A 20087-nucleotide genomic window follows, 5' to 3' on the forward strand; every position below is an offset into this window, starting at 1 on the left:
TCCCAATAGATCAGTTCCACTGTCACAGTGGGTGGGTGTATCCCTCGTGGTCCTGACTTCCTTGCTCATGTTCTCCCTCCTTCTGCTCCTCATTTGGATCTTAATGAATCATAACGTAAATATCTGTGTTTTCCAACGGTCTGAGGTGACCCCCGAAAAAGCGCCATTCAGGCCAGGGGGTCACAACCCGCAGGAGCAGAACCACTGCCCTGGGTGATCAGCAGTTACTAAAGAAACTCCCGAGAAAGGACAAAGGCTGGGTGTAGCTCAGTAGTAGAGAGCTTGCCTGCCATGTGCACAGTCCTGGGTTTGACCCCAGCATGGCATAAGTCATGTGCAGCCATGCACACGGTAGCTCAGTCTGGAGGTGGAGGCTGGAGGATCAGACTCAAGGTCACTCTTGGCTATCTAGTGAGTTTGATACAAGTCAGGTCTATTTGGGACCCTTTCTACAAAGGACAAAATAAATTCCAAAATCAGTTAGGAACAGTTAAGAACCGCTGCAGTCAGCATCTAATGAGACTCTAGACAGGTGTGGGGCCACACACCATGAATCCCAGCACTCGGGTGGCGGGGGCAGGTGAATCTCTAAGCTCAAGGCCAACCTGGTCTACAGAACGAGTTCCAGGATAGTCTGGTTTAGACAGACAAATGCTGTCTTGAAAAACAAAGAAGATATGGTCAGCCACAACTTTTTAACTTTGGACTTGGAAGATTTTATGGCACTCTGTGTTGGCATACACCTGTTACCAAACTCAATCTTCTTACCAGCTCCCCGGGGCAAGGAAATTACATGTCTTAAACTGAAGTAGCTAAAAACCTGAAAGAAAACAACTAATCCCTCAACTTGTTTCGATACAAGTTAAATTCACAGTAAAGGGTTAGGGATGTAAAAGTCTCAGGTGGGAAGTGATGACCTCCCTTGGTATTTATTACTTTGAGAGGATAGGGAACTGACCTGCTGATGGAATCTGCCACCCCGAAAGTTCCCTTCTCTGCCCTGTAAACCCCTGAGCCCCTCCTAGAGAGACAGCTGCCCTTCACTGTTCTGACTGAAGAACAATTCTGCTTCTGTAGAAGACGACCTCCGTTTACTTCCATGTCTCCTCCAGGAATCCCCATCTAACACTGTTGATAATAATACTGTCCAGGCCTACAGGCTGTAGCTTGTTTGCTACCAAGCCACTGTGTCGGACTGAAAGACACCATTCAATAGTACTGATACACATGGCATGTGTCTCAAATCTGTATTCCATACCAAAGCTGGCTATGATTGCACGGAGACAGACTGACAGAAGCGAAGGAAGAGCATCCAAGGGTTATAAATGAAAAGAACTTTAACACCTATCTGCAGAGTGGGTAAAAAATTGCTTACGTATCTTTGAGGGAAAACTTAGCTTGAGCCGTTCTTCAAACCCCTATGTCAGCAGCCTATGGCGTGCAGGCTGTGAGCCTACAGCAGTAAACAGGCACTGAGATCACTCCTCTTCTGCTGTCTCCTGGCTTGGCAGCCATTTCTAGCACAGAGAGGATGGCAATTCCATGCCTGATCCTAAGCAGCCATTACCCCCTTGGTCTCTGGCTGTGAGCACACAGTTCCAGGACAGCTAGGGCTACAGAGAAACTCTGTCTCGGGTGGGAGGCAAACAAAAAACAAACAACAATGAAAAGGAAATAAGATATAAACATGTAAAACAAAGACAATTTATTATGAATTACCTTAAAAGGGCTAGGTTTAGGACACAAATATAGTTTATAGGTAAGATTTCTTATGTTGCACACTGACAGAGCCTTTACTTCAGGAGAAAAGCTGGGAAGGACGGTTGGCAGTTATCAGACCAGACCATTACTAGAACTGCTTCCCTGATTCCCTATTGAAAGTCAACTTAGAAATGAAAACACCTCCTTTGGAAATAAAGACACAGGTGAAAAGAAACAACAAGCAGTAAACAGAAATAGTCACGTGCTATCTACATACTCCCTCCTTCACACACACACACACACACACACACACACACACACACACACACACAGATCTGGAGTAGGCTGAACATACAGAACAAAACACATCTACAGGGGCTGGAAGGATAGGTCAGTGCCTGAGAACACGCACTGCTCTTGTGAGGGCCTGAATTCAGACCCCAAGACCCATGCAGGGTGGCTAACAACCATCGATGATTCCAGAACCCTCTGGTCTACAGGGACACGTGCACTCACATGCACATACCCTTATACACTTTAAAATAAATCCTGAAACCCAAAACAATATCACATCCAGACAGATAGACAGACACACTTTACAGCCGTTGAGCAATGGACTTACGACCTTCCTGCTCCGGCCTCCCAGGTAGCTGGGCTCCAGGCCTGGCTCTCGGATTCTCCCCTGCTGAGCTGTGACTCTGCTCACATCGTCACATTTTCTTCCTACAAAATAGCTGCAGCAGCCTCATAATCTACTGGAAATTTAGCATGTGGTCCGTGAAACGGGCCCAGATGAGGGTGGGAATATTGGGTGCGATGTCATTAGTGGCTGTGATTTCCTTCTGTGCTGCTAATTTGCAGGCACCCTTGTTTAGCCTCTTTGCTGGCATACTTTAGGCCCATAAAAATGGACTGTTTGCTATGTTTACAGTTCTGTATGGCTGAAAGGCAAAGTAATTATCGTGCAGAAATGAAGCACAACAAATAATCCTCGAATGAGTGGGCCTGGAGACTGGCTGGGAAATGATACCAGCATGCAGGTTTATCAGACACTTTCCAGAGCCACCAATTATTTATGGTTCTGAAGAAGGCAGTGTACTATTAAATCATGAACGCTGACTGACTGCCTTCCACCCGCCAGAAACACAATTCTGCCAAAGACTTATTTCTCTTGAACATTTCCATGAATAGATATTACATGATCTTCTTCAGTAGATCCTTTGGGCATTTTATTACATTAAGAAATCATTTTTAAAGCATCCTTTGTGTGTGCATGAGCACATGCACATGGGTGCTTATGTCACGGCGCACGTGCGGGTGTCTGAGGCCAACCGTGGGGGTTAGTCCTCCGTTCCACCTTACTGGAGACAGGCATTGGCCAGGAGCTGGCCCGTGAGCTTCCAGGACGTTTCCTGTCTCTGCCTCCTCACCCCACTGTGGAGCACTGGGTTAGAAACCTGCACAGCTGCACCTGGTTTCTTTATGTGGGTTCTGGGTTTCAAATGTGGGTCTCACACACTGAGCCACCTTCCCAGCTCTTGTGACAGTTATACCCAGAAGTTTCACAAATCCATTCTCTTCTAATTTATATTCTGTTTTCCATTCTTGGGCATGAATAACAGCTATGAGTAGAGTCACTTTTAAGCAAGAAAACTGAAGAGTTACTCCTTTTATTCTTATTTCCTGAAAGCTTCAAATCGCCTACTTCTTTAAAAATGTTTAAGATCACATTCATCACTCTGTGAGGGGCCATGAGCATGATCTTAATTTTTGCATGCTATTAAAATGAGGAGAAGCTGAAGGGGACATAGGTACACTTTTACTTTTTGCAGGCTATTAGAATGGGAATAGTTATCTTAATAAAGGCAAAGGGCAAAGAATGAAGCAGTTTACTCCCTGGCCTACATGTCACATGTCTTTCAACAGCTGGGAATGCTTCCTTTCTTGAGGTGACACTGGAGGTAACCTGTGGTCAGCTATCACTGCAAGAGCGTTCAGTGCGACAGCGTCCTCCAGTCTCTGGACTTGCCGGGCAGCGTCACACTCAGTGTAGTAGCTGAGATGAAATCAGATGAATAATGGCTCCCAAGGCAACTTCTGTCAAACAGTCAGATTGTATTGTTTCAGCAAACTCAACGCAAAAGTGCGAACATTTTTCAAAATGCCATTTTCCGAGCATTCATCTGATCAGTAAAAAATGACTGTGTGCGTTGTATCTAACGGGGCTAGACATCCCATTCTCAGGTCAGGTGAATAATGTGCTCGCAGCGCTCTGTTTATAGCAAAAGCCTCGAGATTTTGAAGCTCACGTTATCTAGTCATGAAGTTATTTATTTGTTCCATTGTAAATACTTCAGTTAATTAATAATGGAAGTTTTAAAGATTAAGTTTTCCTAAGAGGAAAAAAATGCATACTGCCGACAGCCTCCAAAAGGATGTGTGTAAGCAAGTGCATATATCAACCCCTTGTGCCTTCAGAGACAATGCCATGACCCAGTTTCTCTTCTGCAGAGATGGGCGGACTACACAAAGACTAATAGGGGTTGTCATAAGACAGCAGTGAGAAAAAACTTAACTAGCTCTTAGCTTATTATGTCCAGTTATGCGTATACAGTAGCCACTGTTTAGTGATGAGGATGCTCTGGGAAACAAGCTATCCAGTCGCTACTGGAGCAGCGGATGCATGCACACAAAGACGGCTGAGAAGCTGAACTAACAGTCTTAGGGGACAAATGCTACAGATGCTGCCCGTTTTGACCACAGCACTGCTTTGTGGCATGGCTGCTTCGCATACTTCTCACGGAGATTCTCCTGACGTAGAGACCCGGAAGAGAACCACACATTTCCTAACCAAGGATGACAACCAAAAAGAAACACGAATTTGCCACTACTGACTTTAAATATTGATCTCAATGTCTAGATCTGTCCATAATTAGATTCTGTAGTAAATTCCCCTTCATGGAACCTTTTTCACTTGAAAAGAATTAGGTCAGATTTTTACAAAGGCAGAGGGAGTATCTGTGATAGATTTATTACAATTCCCCATTGTTCCATTACAATGTGCCCTTTTGCCTTCCCTGCAGCTTGGGTTGAACGACAGAGTGACAGGGGTTGCTGGGTCCTGAAGGCAGGAAGTTCTGCCTACTGAGGCTCTGGAGGAGGCAACAGTCCCTCCCCATCTCCCTTCCCAGGTGCAAGGCTGGAGACAGAATTTATGAAACACAAATCCATGCTGCAGATTATCCTCCTGGTAAGGAGGGCAGGATTCACTCAGAGAAGGCCAAGCTACTCAGTATGAAAGGAGAGGCCGTGGCAATGGAGAGCAGAGTCGGCACAAGCTAGTTCCTGACCCGGCGCTAAGACGGGAAAGACACTGGAAACTGACTTGCAATGGAAAACAACAGTAAAATTTAAATAAATATCATGGCATAAGTACAGTGGATATTTTTTTGGTTGTTAAGATGGGTATATCAAACTCAACCCTTCAATCCGGCCCTGATTTAGTCTAGAAGTCTGCTTCACTTCCTGCCCAGCAGAACTCTTTCCAACCAGAGACTGGAAAATGTGGTCTTGATCAAGCCAATCATATAAGTGGAAGATTAAGAAGATACACAGTTTCAAATATACTCTGCCCCTAACTATAAAGGACAGATAAGCTCGCTATACAGATCCAGACAAAAACAGGTGTAAACATTAAAGTCCCTGCTAAAGCTTCCACTCAGAGATGAAGCAGCACTTGAACCCGACAGCTGGACTGTCTTACAATAACCAACAGCTGTCACCAAGCACTCATTTAAGTCTCACAGACACTGACTTCTACATGGGATCGAGAAAAAAAATCTATATGCAATCCCATGGATGAAAGGAGCTGTAAACTAAAATGGTCTCACCAGAGTGACACCCAATTGCCAAACTATACCAGAATGAAGTAAAAAAAAAAAAAATCTGGCCCAATGGGCTGAAGAGATGGCTCAGTACTTAAGAGCACAGGCTGCTCTTCCAGAGGATGTGGGTTTGATTCCCAGCACCAAATGGCAGTCACAACTGCCTGTAACTCTACTTCCAGGGAATCTGATGCCGTCTTCTGGCCTCCATGGGCACTGCATACATGTGGTGCACAGACACACAGCAAGCAAAACAGCCATACACATACAATTAAATAAGTTTAAAAAGAAATCTGACTGGGAATGCTTGTCTAATCGTTTGAAACCCTGCACAGGAACACAGGTATGTAAACAGTCACAGAATTTTAGTCACTGTCCAATTATTATGCTCGACAACTGGGCTTCATAGCTCGAAAGGGCTGAAGGAAGACAGCAGGAGCTAAAACTTCCCCGCATTTTCCCTCTTAGGAAAAAAAACTTTTTTTAATCTAAAAATTACATTTATTTAGTTAATGTATATGTATGTAAAAATTAGATTTTATTTACTTATTTAAAAAAGGTATGTAAGTGTGGGTTCGCATGTATAGAGACAACTCTCTGCTTCTCCATGTGGGTCCTGGAGCTTGAACTCAGGTTGTGAGGATAAGCAGCAAGCATGTTTCCCATGGAGCCATGTGGCAAGCCTATTGCCTCTGTTCCTAATGCTCACTTAGTATGGTATCAACTTTTAATGGTGCTTCTAAGGCCAAAACAAATACCTAACAATTACATTGCTCACACACTTAGGAGCAAACAGTTCAGCGTATACATCCTGACAACTTAGTAGCCACTTAAAGAGTAGTATCCACAGTCAAAAGAACGTCCACCATTGCTACCGTGTGTGTGCATCTGATGGGCAACTGGAGGGCTCCAATTTCCAGGCAGGGCAGTGGTGGCACATGACTTTAATCTTAGAACTTAGGAGGCAGAGTCAGGTGGTTCTCTGTGAATTTGAGGCCAGACTGGTCTACAAAGTGAGTTCCAGGACAGTCAGGACTGTTTTACAGAGAAACTCTGTCTTGAAAAGGAAAGAAAGAAAGAAAGAGAGAAAGAAAGAAAGAAAGGAAGGAAGGCAGGAAGAAAGAAAGAGAAAGAAAGAGCGAGCGAGCCCCAAGGTCCAAGTTTCCAACCGCACTGAATATTGCCACCATCATTTCCAGTTCCAAATCAGTTCTGTGAACATTTGCTGACTACTGCACCAACTGCTGAAAAACTAACTTCTCAAAGCTACGACATCATAAGAATGCACCTAGTCTAGTGACAGTGGGAATGTCCCTCCCTGCACTGGAAGCTCCAGTGGAGTCCAGCAGACGTCAAGGCCCAGCGAGGCCCCTGTGGATTTCTGGGAAAAGGAACCACTGGTGCTGGGCAAGCGGTCCCCCTGATGCCTTCAGATCTTCTTCACTCCTGCTCATCAAACGCTGGTCTGACATTAATCCCTCAAGGTACTGCACAACAGATAATCCCGTAATTGAGCACCTAAGCCATGGAGGCTAAAAATTACTGGTAAGATGAGTATGAAACCTGCATCTTAAGCAACTTAATAGAATAGAGGAAGAAGCCATCACGATCCCTTGCCTTCCTCAGTAAGTCATCATTAGGAACCTGGACAAGACCCTGGGGCCGGCAGGAGGATTCCTCTTATTCCTGAAGACTGACGTTTCAGTCTCTGAAATTTATTGATGTGCTACCTTACAGGGCAATGAGGAATAAAGCCGAGAAAGAATTAAGGTTGCTCATAAATGGAGTCTGAAATTGGGAGATTATCCTGGATTGTCGGCGTCGGCCCAACATGAGATGTGGATCCCTGATGGGGAGCAGGAGGGCAGAGACACAGCTGTGAACAAAGTCAAGAAGCTGTAGCATGCTAGGAAGCTTTGGCCTCGGAGGTGGGGAAAGACATTCTTCCTGAGTCTCCCTGATGCTCTTAGCCCAGACCCTACTGCAGGGGCTTTCCGTTCTCTGGGGATGTAAGACAGTACTTTGGGCTGCTGCTGAGCCACTACATTTATGCAACTTACTAGAGCAACAACAGAAAAACTCGGAACTTATATTAGTAATAACAACAAAAATAACAGCAACTACAAATATTTCTGGCCAATTACACAAACTAAATAAGCTGGTTTCAGTAGCTTCAAAAAGCTACTGAACAGATGATATGATAACGCCATATAGAGAATTGTACTGAAGTATAGTTTAGATATAATCATGCCTTGCTTTTATTATACTGTTTAGTAACAATTATAAATAGGATAAAATATGTTTTGCTCTGGTGTGAATTTCACAGGAAAGCATTTTCACACTATATGAGATAATGTAAAGAGGACACTTCCCTATGCAAGATATTCAACTATTCCTTGGATTCTTTCTATCTGGGATGACAGTATGATGATGGGACAAGGGCAGGCTCTTCGTTCCTATATCTATGTGTGTGGCATGCACACATGTGTGCAGTTGCATGTGTACACAAGTACATAAGCATGTGGAGCCCTGACGTTGATTTTGGTGGTCTTTCCTTGACACCTTTACACCTTATTTTCTAGCACAGGGTCTGTCACTGACCCTGAAGCCCCTTTGTTGGGACAGGCTGGATAGTCAATAAGCTACATGGATCTGCCTGTATCTGAGCCCCCAGCTTTCAACAAAGGTAAAAAACTAAATTGTGTGTACAGGCATGGCTGTGTGCACGTGCCCTTGGAGGCTAGGAGTGTTGGATCCTTGGAAGCTGGGTTACAGTGGTTGTGAGCCATATACCATGACTGTCAGGAAGTGAACACAAATCTTCTGTGAGAGCTGAGTCGTGACTCTAGCCCCTTGCTCTCACCATTTTATGTAGGTTATGGAAATCTGATTTCAGGTCCTGGTGCTTACCCATAGGCATTTTACCAGGGGGGCTGCTGTGGGACAATGGTCTGTACCCTGTCACTTATATTTTAAATAAATGCTGATTGGCCAACAGCCAGGCAGCAAATATAGGTAGGATAACCAGGCAGGAAGCAGAGGTGGAGCAATAAGAACAGAAGAATTCTGGGAAGAGAAAAGATTCAGTCTGCAGTCCTTACTCAGACACAGAAAAGGCCAGACTCACAGCAAGCAAGATGTGACTGCCTTGCTGAAAAAGGCACCAAGCCACGTGGCTAACACAGACAACAATTATGGGCTAATATACGTTATAAGAGTTAATAAGAAGCCTGAGCTAATAACCCAGTCAGTTTGTAGTTAATGTAGACCTCTGTGTGATTTATTTGGGACTAAATGGATGTGGGGCCCGGTGGGACAGAAACCTCAGTCAACAGGGAACCATTGCCAACGCCTGCCTCTTTATATACTGAACAAGGTCCTACTGCCAGAGCATGCATATTATTGTGAACCTAAAATATTGGTTCCAAGCTCAAAAATAACCTGCACTCACCTGTCGTCAAAGGCAAGTGGGTGATGCTGTTGAGACAGGTCAGGGTGAACCATGTGGAAGACAGGGTAGCCCCAGAAAACAAGAGGAGGAGAATTAGCTTCAGCATACCCCGGATGAAGTCTGCAAACCTGAAAAGAAACAATAGAACATTAATCCTAGCTAGGCTTTTCAGTATCGTTTAAATTAACAACATTCTTTAAGCAACTATTACTTGAGTTTTCTCTGCATAGTTTTAAAAGCCAGTTATAAATATATATTTACTTCTTTCCTTGTCTTGAGGATGTTACTTATAATAACTTATTTTCCTCTTACAAATATACAGTTCACAGAATAGACTTTGAACTTTTAAACTGACTTCTATTTGTATACTTTTTAAACACTCTATAATGAGTATACTTTAGCCCAGTTTTAGAACTGACATTGATGTACCACACTCTAAGAATACACACAAATGCCTCAGGGGATGCTGCAGTCACATGACATGGCCCTGCTCTGCTCTCCTTTCCTCATTTCCAACTGGATGCTGTTTTCTGTTCTTATTCATGGTAAGGTTGGTTCCCACAGCAAGGTTTAGCTTTAGTACTTGCTTAGAGTTGCCTTTCTGCTGGCAATACCCAGACTCTCACACACTCATTACTGTTTACTCTTCCACTTATCCATTCTTTGCAATACTTCAATACTACCTTTTTTTTTCCTTCTGCATTTATTTGATACGATGTGGGAGCTCCTGTTTACTTTCTGGAAAAGTGACTTTAGGCTGTGAGAGCTGCCGCCACCTAGTGGTGGGAAAATGTGCTGCTTGGTTAGAGCCAGGGTTGCCCTCTTCACAGGAGAAATTTCTACAACTCTGGAATGATCTGGCGGCCTAATAAAGATGTCCTCAAGAAGATGTGTCCTCAGGGAGATTCCAGGTGCTTGGTCTGAATTCTAAGTTCACTGATTATCATTTATTATAGAAAAACTGTGTATGATTCTTGTCAGGACAATGTGTCTTATAATCAGTCAAGGGAATTCCTAGCCTAAACCTTTAGCTTTTGGATTTTATTCATCTATGCTTTTCAAACATCAAACAAATAAACAAACAAAACAAATAAAGTGACCTAGAAGTTATAAATTCAATTTATTCCTACATCATCCCAGAAACACTATGTAAAAACTGCAAGGTCTACATGTATTATCCTGTGTCAATCATGTTTAAGGTTTTAGACATTGAGGAGATTTGTATATCTTCTTGATCTCTTCAAATATGTAATGAGATTCTTTCCTTCCTGGTGAAGTGATTGGTTGGTGGCTATGATGCAATGACCTGGAGGGTAAATGGCTCTCCTTCTTTCCACGTCACAGGAAGGAGTGACATTCGTTTTTCTAAGATTTCTGTTTTTAGAATAAATAAGAACCCTCTTTCTTCTTCTAACACACCCTAAAAGCTGTTGTCATAATGGGCTGGAAAAAAAGAGAGTTTGAGGACACTGGAGACTCTGCAGACCCTTCCATCCAGGTGGGACACAGGGCAGGGGGTCTGCCGTTCCAGGAGCCCAGAGATGCTCTGGTGTGTGGCTTCTTGCTAACTACTGCTTTACTATTGGTTAAAAATTCTATCACTTTTGGGGGTGGGCCTATTTGATGACGTTGCTCTCAACTATAGCAAAGAGAAGGAGCTTAATTACAATGGCAACATCTGTGGTCTTCAGAAACCATTTTGGGAAGGACGACTCCCAAGCAGGCTTCTTGTGGCCGGAATCCCTTCTGCTACATGAACATCCCTGGTGGCCTGAACAAGTGTCTCTTTCTGGCTTTTTCTTCTGCTCTTTTCTAAATGTTCACATTGGGACCCACTTCTCTTCTGACTCACCCCCTACCACTTACAAGTTTAATATAAAATATTGGGGAACCTATTTCTCTTCTGCTACACTTAAAAGTTTTGATATGAAATATTCTCACCTTGCCATAGCTATCCCAACAACACAGCCTCCAACTATAGACCAAAATCCAATCCAGCCAGCATCTACCTGTTAAAGAAGCAGCAGACACATTAATGCAAATTAGACTGGCATAAATGAAATCCTCTATAATCAATATTAATAGCTAAATGGCAACAAATCTAGGAAAATTATTTAAGAAAATGGATAAAACAAAAGGAGATATGTCTAAATAAATACAAATTTATCTTCATAATTATAACCTCCATTAATTTTTTTTTGAGATTCTTTTTTTAAAAATACTTATTTATTTATTTATTTATTTATTATGTATAAAATATTCTGTGTGTATGCCTGCAGGCCAGAAGAGGGCACCAGACCCCATTACAGATGGTTATGAGCCACCATGTGGTTGCTGGGAATTGAACTCAGGACCTTTGGAAGAGCAGACAATGCTCTTAACCTCTGAGCCATCTCTCCAGCCCCCGCCTCCATTAATTTTTATTGAAATGTTTAAATCAACAAAATAATCCCACTAAATATTTTTGGGCACGTGCTATACACTAGCATTGTCTAGTGCTGTCTAGTACTAAGAACTCTGACTAAGAAATGTTTTACAGTCTCTGACCTCAAGAAGTTTAAATCTAATCATCATATATAAAATTCCTAGAAAATTATTTGTTGCTAAGACATTTGGCCACACCTAAGACTACACCCAGTGATGAGGGATGGAGAGGAGGGAAGGGGAAAGGAGGGGAAAGGTTGGTATCATAGTTTAGATAAGATATGCATACCTAGGCCTCAGGTGACTCTGCTTAGCCCCCAGCTGGTGGCACTACTTGAGAGAGTGCCAGTACTTGGTGGCACTACAGAAGCTTCAGGAGGTAGGGCCTACCTGAAGGAGGGAGGCTACTTGGGGACACTTCGCTAGGGACTGTATCTTGTCCCGGACCCCTCAATGGGAAGGTGGACTGCTCCTGTTCCCCCACCATGCTGTTCTGCCTCTCAGCCCCATAGCAATGGGCCAAGGCAACACAGACTAGAATCTCTAAAACCGTTAGCCGCAGTAGTGCCTTCCTCCTGTTAAGTTGCTCTGTCGGCGTCCTGTCACTTCGAAGTCTCATGAACACACGTAGATAGAAAGAGAAAAGCTGAACTTGGAAAATGTTTCTATCCCCGCTACAGACGAGCTCAGTGACCCTGGTCACTTACACCGCTTACCTACAAAACGATGAGCGGAACTGTCTGTGCCCAGGACTTAGCTCAGCAGACACACACAGCCCAGAGTCACTGAGCGCTAGTGGCTACTCCCATCTCAGGATGCTTCTCCTGTCTTAGTTCTTCCCCACTTCCCAGTCACTTCTGAAGTGGCCCCTAGAAATCTGTTTTGTACACTTGTATACTTCCAGTCATTCTTCTGCTCAGAAAGAGTTTCTGGCTTTTCTAGAAGCTACACACAAAGTCCAACCACCTGGCACTTAAAAATCACTCAAGTTAATGTCTATTTTTTATTACCTTTTTTATTTTTTTGGAGTCACATTTTTTTACTGTGATGAGGACTGACGGCCAAATGTCCCCTCCTTCCACCTGTGCACTCTGGCAGACTACACACCCACTCCCATTTGCTATGTGTGATCATGAAGTTCCATTCGTGGAGGTGAGGACCTGAAGACAGCTCCTCTCTTTTTCCACCTCCTGCCCTCAGATCTGTACATCTATGTTTGCAATGTCAAGGTCTAGGGGACAGAATCTGTACAAAGCAAAAGCAGTGCAAGTCTCTAGAACAGCATGAAGAAAAGGAGTTGCCATGCTGTGGCCAAGTGTCCAGGGCCATTTACATGCTGTCCTGCACTGCTGTGGACAAGAAATTTCTCCTGCAGTCCTCAGAACGGGGAAAGTGGACTTCCCATAGTAACCTAGCCTACTCTAATTCAGTGAGTCTGGTCGTATTTTCTACAAGAAGCACACAAAGGCTCTCTGGACAAGGAAGCATCCTGACACTTATATGATCTCTAGTTTTCCACAACACTGGCATTGGGGACAAGAAGACTCAGTAATGCAGGGCTATCCTCCCACTTTGGGCATCAGCTATCTGTCACTCAATGCTCACTTAACACCTAGGACTCTGCACATTACTTCCTCTTTTTGAAAAATCTGTGTAGTGTGTGTGTGCGCGCACACATGAACACGCACATGATCACATGCCATCAATGCAGGTATGTTCATGTCATGCTGCACTGTAATGGACAACTTGTAAAAAAAAAAACCAAAAGGACAAGTTGTGTTAGTCCCACCTTGCCTTTTACTTTGTTTGAGAAAGCTAAGACGGCCTTCAAGCTTCAACTGATCCCCTCTCTCTCTTCTCACTGCAGGAGCACCAGGACTGCAGATGCATGCCTCTGCCATTGGTTTCTGTGGGTTCTGATGACCTAATCTCAGGTCCTCATGCTTGCGTGACAAGCCCTCTACCCACTGAGCCATCCACTCTCTAGCACAGCACCACACATTCTCATCCGCCCTGGGAGAGTGGCACTGTGTGTCTAGCTGTATTGATGCTGGTCTTTTCAAACCAGCGATGGTCTTTTCCCTTTGCTAATGGTATTCACTTTATTTAATAAAATTCTACCCAATACCTTTCTTTACTTAATCTTATTGTTCTCATTTAATTTTAAACTATGCTTTAATACTTGGTGTGATCATGGACACTATTTCTCAGAGTTTATACATAGACAGATACCTGGAAGGGCTTCTCAGGGTTTGTAACACAAGGCACAGATACACAAAAATCAGCATCATTTAAATAGACTTGCACTTTCTCTTATTGGAACTGAACACACTCTGAATACCTGCCATCCAAAACATGGATCAGGAAACAGGAGTGGTCTCTTTATTTTTTAAAAAAGATTTATTTATGTATTTTATAGATATGAATACTCGATTTGTATGTATGCTTGCATAACAGAAAGGAACACATTGGATTGAAGAGGGCACCAGATCTCATTTATAGATGGTTGCTAGGAATTGAACTCAGGACCTCTGGAAGAGCAGCTAGTGCTCTTAACTGTGGAGCTATCTCTTCAGCCTTTCAAAGACAAAGTCATTGGAGATCTGCCCTTATGAAAATTGGATTAGCTTTCTTTATAAAAGTGGAAGGGCTTAGCTGGGCAGTGGTGGTGCATGTCTTTAATCCCAGCACCCGGGAGGAGAGGCAAGTGGATATCTGTGAGTTCAAAGCTAGCCTGGTGTACAGAGTGAGTTCCAGGATGGCCAGAGCTGTTACATAGAGAAACCCTGTCTTTGAAAAAAAAAAAAGTAGAAGGGGCTGCCTCATCCTCTGCCATATGAGTGTACAGAGACATGCATACAACACAGCCATTATCCCATATATGAAAAAGGCCGCTAACATTGCTGCATACACAAGTGTTCTATTGACTGAACAGGACAAACACCAGGTACTACTGGGAAGACTGTAAAAGGATACAGCTGCCTCAGACAGGTTGTACATTGCCTGTCAAAGGAAGCATACATGAAAAACCAGTTCCATTCCTAGACATACAACCAAAAGAACTGTACAGGAGGAATAGAAAGAGCCATGCATGAGAATGGTCACACAGCCCTCCTGTGACAGCAAAAAATTGGAAACAATATAAATGTTCATTAAAAGCAGATGGCCAAACTGTTCATTCATAGAGCAATAACAGCATACCAGCATGTTGGATTTTTTTCTGTCTGCCTTGCTAAACTTCACTCTGCCTCCTACCATACCTTCTGGAATCAGAAAGAATGAGGTAAAGATACCGAGCATGGTAAAAGGGTTTGGTTTCCTTGTTTTTGTTTTTTTACATTTACATGTGCACATGCATGAATCTGTGTATGTATGTGCATGCATAAATGCAGATCAGATGACAACTTGTGGGAGTATGTGTGTGTGCACTCTCAAGCACGTGTGTGTACACCTGTGTATGTGTATGCATCCGATGTGTAGATCAGAGGACAACTTGTGGGAGTGTGTGGTGTGTGTGTACATGTGTGTATACAAGTGTGTACATCTCTGTATGGTGTATGTGTATGTATGAGCCATGTAGGTCAGAGAACAACTGTAGGAGTGGGAGTGTGTATGTACATATGTGTGTACAAGTGTGTGCATCTCTGTATGGTGTATGTGTATGCATGCGCCATGTAGGTCAGAGGATAGCTGTGGGAGTGTGTATGTACATATGTGTGTACAAGTGTGTGTATCTCTGTATGGTGTTATGTGTATGCATGCGCCATGTAGGTCAGAGGATAGCTGTGGGAATCAGATCTCTCCTTCTGCTGTCTTCTGTTATGTGGGCTCTGATGTGGGTCATCATGTGTAGCCCCAAGTGCTTTCACCCATAGCCATCTTGCCAGCCATGGTCATGTGTATAGAAGGAGATGTCCTAATTGTGAGACAAGAGAAAGTCCTTAGAACTTACCTCACCATGTATGAAACAAGGGTAAATGATGAGGTTAACCAAACTAAGAAGTTTTCCTCTTCTATTTCTCAGTATTAATAGCAGTCCAAGAAATGGGAATTCACAGCTGATATTAAAAATCGAGTTTTCACCTGTCCCATAGGAATCTTATTTGTAGTAATGATTGAGGCAACATTTTACCTACCCTTGAAGCTAAAACCAAAAACATATCACAATTATTTATGCTAAATGAACAAAAATTCCTACAACATATACAGACACAAGTACTCACTTGGCTGACATGCACTGGTGTTAAAATTAAGTCCAGAACTCCAGACCAGCCAGCAAACACACCAAGTGGTATCGCATACGCTAAAGCAATCATCAAAAACCTCAAATTGCTGCAAAAGAAAACATTATTACAAATTTAAAATGTAGAACTTAAACTATTGATGAAACTCTTAAGTCATTTTGAAACGGTAACACAGAATTGAAATAGGAAATTTGTGTCCATCTTTAAAGAAACTCAAGATTCTTTAACCTGCTAATTTTTCATAAGAACCCAGCCCTAAATGGGATGATTTTACCACAGCCCTGCACTCACAGCTCAGCAGGTGGAAAGACTGTAAGTGTATGGGTTGGCGGACGACTCCAGGGGAACGCCATTTTTCCAGACATAACACGGCAGACACACATATGAACTCAGAGTCCGTGTCAGCATTCACAAGACCTACACAGGTTCAAACCAGACAAAATCCCAACATGGAGAAGGGGAGTGGACACAAAGTCCCATCCCTAATCAAGAAGTCATTTGTAAGAGATGTTGGGAGAGGGAAAATCGGTTTTCTTTCATGGAGTGACAATGGTCAGCACCAATCAATTACATTCCAGGGCAGGCCCTGTGCTCAGAAACAGTTGGCCAATCCAAAACGGACTCCGCAATTTTGTTTGTATATTTACTTTCTTCTGTTTGTGTTTGGCTTTCTTCAGAGAGAAAATATGAACCTGGGTGGAAAAGAATAGGGGCAAGAATCTGAGGAGAGCCGGAGGAGGGGAGAATGTGATCAATACATAGTATGAAAATTACAAAACAAAAATCCAAGAAATCACACCAAAAGTATCCTTTTCACTTATATTTTTTATTTTTTTTTACTTATATTTTTTAAATTTCCAGTGTTTGCTGTGTTATGTTTTATGTGATATGTTGTATTTGCAGGATGATTGGTTTGAATTTGGGGCAAGCTTGGGTTACACAGTGAGTTCCAGAATAGCCTGGGTTATACATCCCATCTTAAAAATTCCATCCAAAACAAAATAAAAGAAAAATCCATACAGTACCTAGGAATAAGCCAGGAAGGTCAGACACACACACACACACACACACACACACACACACACACACACACACGGGGTAGGGGGTGGGGGGTGGGGGTGGGGGAGTGTGTGAAATTTTAAACCTAATTAAGAGAGCAGAGACAATTTAAGTAGACGAGCAGTCCACACTATCAGCCTACATTGATCTGTAAACTCACTGTGATCACAGCTAAAATAATACTTGTATTTTTCTTGGAAACTTAAGAAATATGAAAAATGAAATTCTTTAAAACGCTAAGTCACCCTTAAAAAAATAAAAAAGATTAACGGAGAAGCCCCTGTCCTGAGACAGTGAGATTAACTGAGAGTGTGGCACTGGCTCATGACAAAGGACTACGGAGAAACACAGACCAGGACACAGACACTGCACACAGTGAAACAGCACTGCCCACCAAGGGCCAAGGATGTCTCCAGATGTTGTTCCCAGACGAGGAAAAACACCTCCTATACCGCTGTCAACAGCATTTACTAAGGCGGACTAAAATCCGGATATGAAACGGAAAACCAAACAACTATTAAAAAGAAAACCTCATGAGGCAATAGGAAATGTAAACACTTGGACTTGGAGAGGTGGCTCTGTGGTTAAGAACACAGGCTGCTCTTCCAGAGGACCTGGGTTCAATTCCCAGCACTCACATGGCAGCTCACAACTGTCTGTAATTTCAGTTCCAGAGAATCTGATACCTTATACAGATATACCTGCAGGCAAAACACCAATGCACATACATTTTTTTAAATAATCATTTAAAAAAATCATTTAAAAAAACTTAAAAAAAAGAAAATGTAAACTCTGACTTGTCAGGAAATTATTGCTAGGACCTCCTAAGGTATGATGACATTACACTTATTACAAGAGTTCTAAACAGTCAGGGGCTGATGCAGACGGTTCCAGAATTTGAGGGAAGCTTGGGTAACATAGTGAGATCCCATCTCAGTTTTTTAAAGGTCTGTGTATTTAACATAAACTACACATACTGCAGCATTTCTGGGTGAAGTTGACTGTCCTTGGGTGAAGGGAGTGGGGCCGAGATAAACAAGGTGGCTGTGCCGGTCTGAGTTCTGGGGAGGGGGTTTATATTATTCCACTTTGTACATATTATAATGTTCTAAAACCGAAAGCTTAAAATGTGGTTCCTTTGGCACAGTGCTTGTGTAGCCTGCAGTTCCCAGCCCCACACACTGTAGCACATGTCTGTAACCCAGCACTCACGAAATGGAGACACAACATAGGTGGAGGCAGGAGGATCTGAAGTTCAAAGTCAGTCCTGACTACAGAGTGAATTTGAGGCCATCCTGATCAAAATGACACTCTGTCTCAAAACCAACCAACTAACCAACCAACAAAAACCAGTCAAACAGAATGGAGCACATAAACTGAGCACAGATAACAAAGATAAATTATATTAATTATATTTACAAAGGCAAAGAGGTGAAGAAACTCACAAAGGCACCCGAGAAACGGGAGGGGGATGAAAATAAAATGAAGGGTAACAGTGTTGATGTGCTGCCAAGAGCAGGTTCGACTCTAAAATGCAAAATCAGCAACCGTCACCAAGCATGACACTGGCGTACAAAAGGGGCAAAGGTCACATTAGGTCACACAGGCAAAAGCGTGGTAAAGCAGCAAACTGCATGGTGGGACCCTGGAGCGGAAATGCTGATGGGTCTGATGCCTCCAGATAATTAAATTACAGTTTTCAGAGCCGGCTTTTTAAGATTAAAATGTCTTTAAAAACCAAAAGAAAAAGTAAGGATTTTTGAAGTTCTTTGAAAAACCAGAGGAAATTATCCTGTAGGTTTGAGGTATTGGGCAAGACAGGCCCACAGAATCTCCCTGAGAGCCCAGAAGTATAGAAGGTCACCAGGCTAAATCACAAACCACATCACATACAAACACACACAGGCACACACACATGCACGCACAGTTACACTGACGGCAGCCACAGCCACAGTCTGCTCACCTTAGTAACCTACAAAAGCTGCGCCGATAACTCAGCCGCTGGCTGGCTGCAGCAACACTGGGAGGAAGAGGAGGCCGGGGTGGAAAATAGGCGAGGGTGGCAGAGAATATTAGACAGGCAAATCCAAACTCTGAAAGAAAAATAAAAGTGAAGTGTTAACCAATGATACAAAAGTCAGTACTTACTTCTTTAATATCTAGCTCTACAAAGACAAGCAAAAACCCCACTCAGCCCAGAGCAGAGGCTGGGTGTGTGGAGACCTAAATCCACAGGCCACCAATAGGGGGCATGCTGTGAGCAAAGATGCACAGTGGTGCCTGGTACACACCAGCGATCCAAAGGCCCAAACCCTGCAGCTGAGATTCCAAAGCAGGTCTAAGACAACTCTAATAAGCATGGTACTCAGGAAGAAGGGATACAGGAGGAGACTAAAGAGGGTAGGATTCTGTCTCATGGAAGACAGGGCTTCTGATGTGCAGGTAAGACAGATTCAATTCACACACTGTGCAGGAAAGTTAAACAGGACAAAGAGGCATCTAAAAGTAAGAAACCAAGAGACTGAAAACGCAAACGGAATGCTCCCTTTTCTCCTCCGTCCCTGCTATGCCAAATCCTGAAATACAGATCTCCTCGTGTAACTTGGGGATGAACTTCAGAGTGTGGCCTCGGCCCATGGAGGGGCCTGCTCTGGAAGCTTCCATAGCCTGGCTTCCCTGGCTCTACGGAGCCTCACTAGATCTGAACTACTCTCTATGTTTCATCTGTCTGGCTGCCCAGGCTCTCTCCCTTCACTGGGGTCTTCCCTGGTTCTCCCCTCATCTCCCTTGCCCAGTGGGTTTTGCTGGCTCCTCCTCACCTCCGGGTTCTAGGTCAGAGGCTAATCTTTAAGGAGCTCCACTGTGCACTCAATGGAGACAGGCATGCACTGCTGCCTTGGAGCTTCAGAGCCCGGGCATGGCCATCCAAGTACCCAGGCAGGGGCAGGCATACAGGAGGAGTCCAATATTTAGCAAGCAAGTTAAGGCAAAATTCAGCATAACCTGGTCCCTTATCTTTCTTTATCAACTTCATTTTCTGCTATTTGCTACTGACACACAAATAGTCTCATGGGACCACTGGGACCATATCAAAATAGGGGGGGCCACACCCTAGATACTCTCATCCCTTCTCTGCCCTTCAGGGTCCCCTGCATGAAACACCCTCACCCATTTGAACATTTGGTGAACAGTTATGATATCTATATAACATGATAACTATATTAATTATTATAATTATTATATCATAATATATTACACTATCCATATATTCTTAATTTAATTCATTATTATGTTCTTGGTAAAGCTTTCCTTAACACCTCAATT

General features: G+C 43.2%; 1 protein-coding gene across 1 annotated transcript in view; it reads right to left on the minus strand.

Annotated features, from left to right (window-relative positions):
* Slc49a4 (solute carrier family 49 member 4) overlaps positions 1-20087 on the minus strand; it is a 71053-nt gene that overhangs the window by 12433 nt on the left and 38533 nt on the right. Inside the window, exons 4-7 of the mRNA XM_041673191.1 lie at positions 18727-18856; positions 15684-15792; positions 10978-11045; positions 9037-9164 (exon numbers count right to left, since the gene is read on the minus strand). Of these exons, the coding sequence (XP_041529125.1) occupies positions 9037-9164; positions 10978-11045; positions 15684-15792; positions 18727-18856 (435 nt within the window). The remainder of the gene's footprint in view (positions 1-9036; positions 9165-10977; positions 11046-15683; positions 15793-18726; positions 18857-20087) is intronic.

Source organism: Microtus oregoni, unplaced genomic scaffold (genome assembly GCF_018167655.1).
Source record: "Microtus oregoni isolate MIOR12 unplaced genomic scaffold, Mior012 000023F_ref0000262, whole genome shotgun sequence".
Lineage (NCBI taxonomy): Eukaryota > Metazoa > Chordata > Mammalia > Rodentia > Cricetidae > Microtus > Microtus oregoni.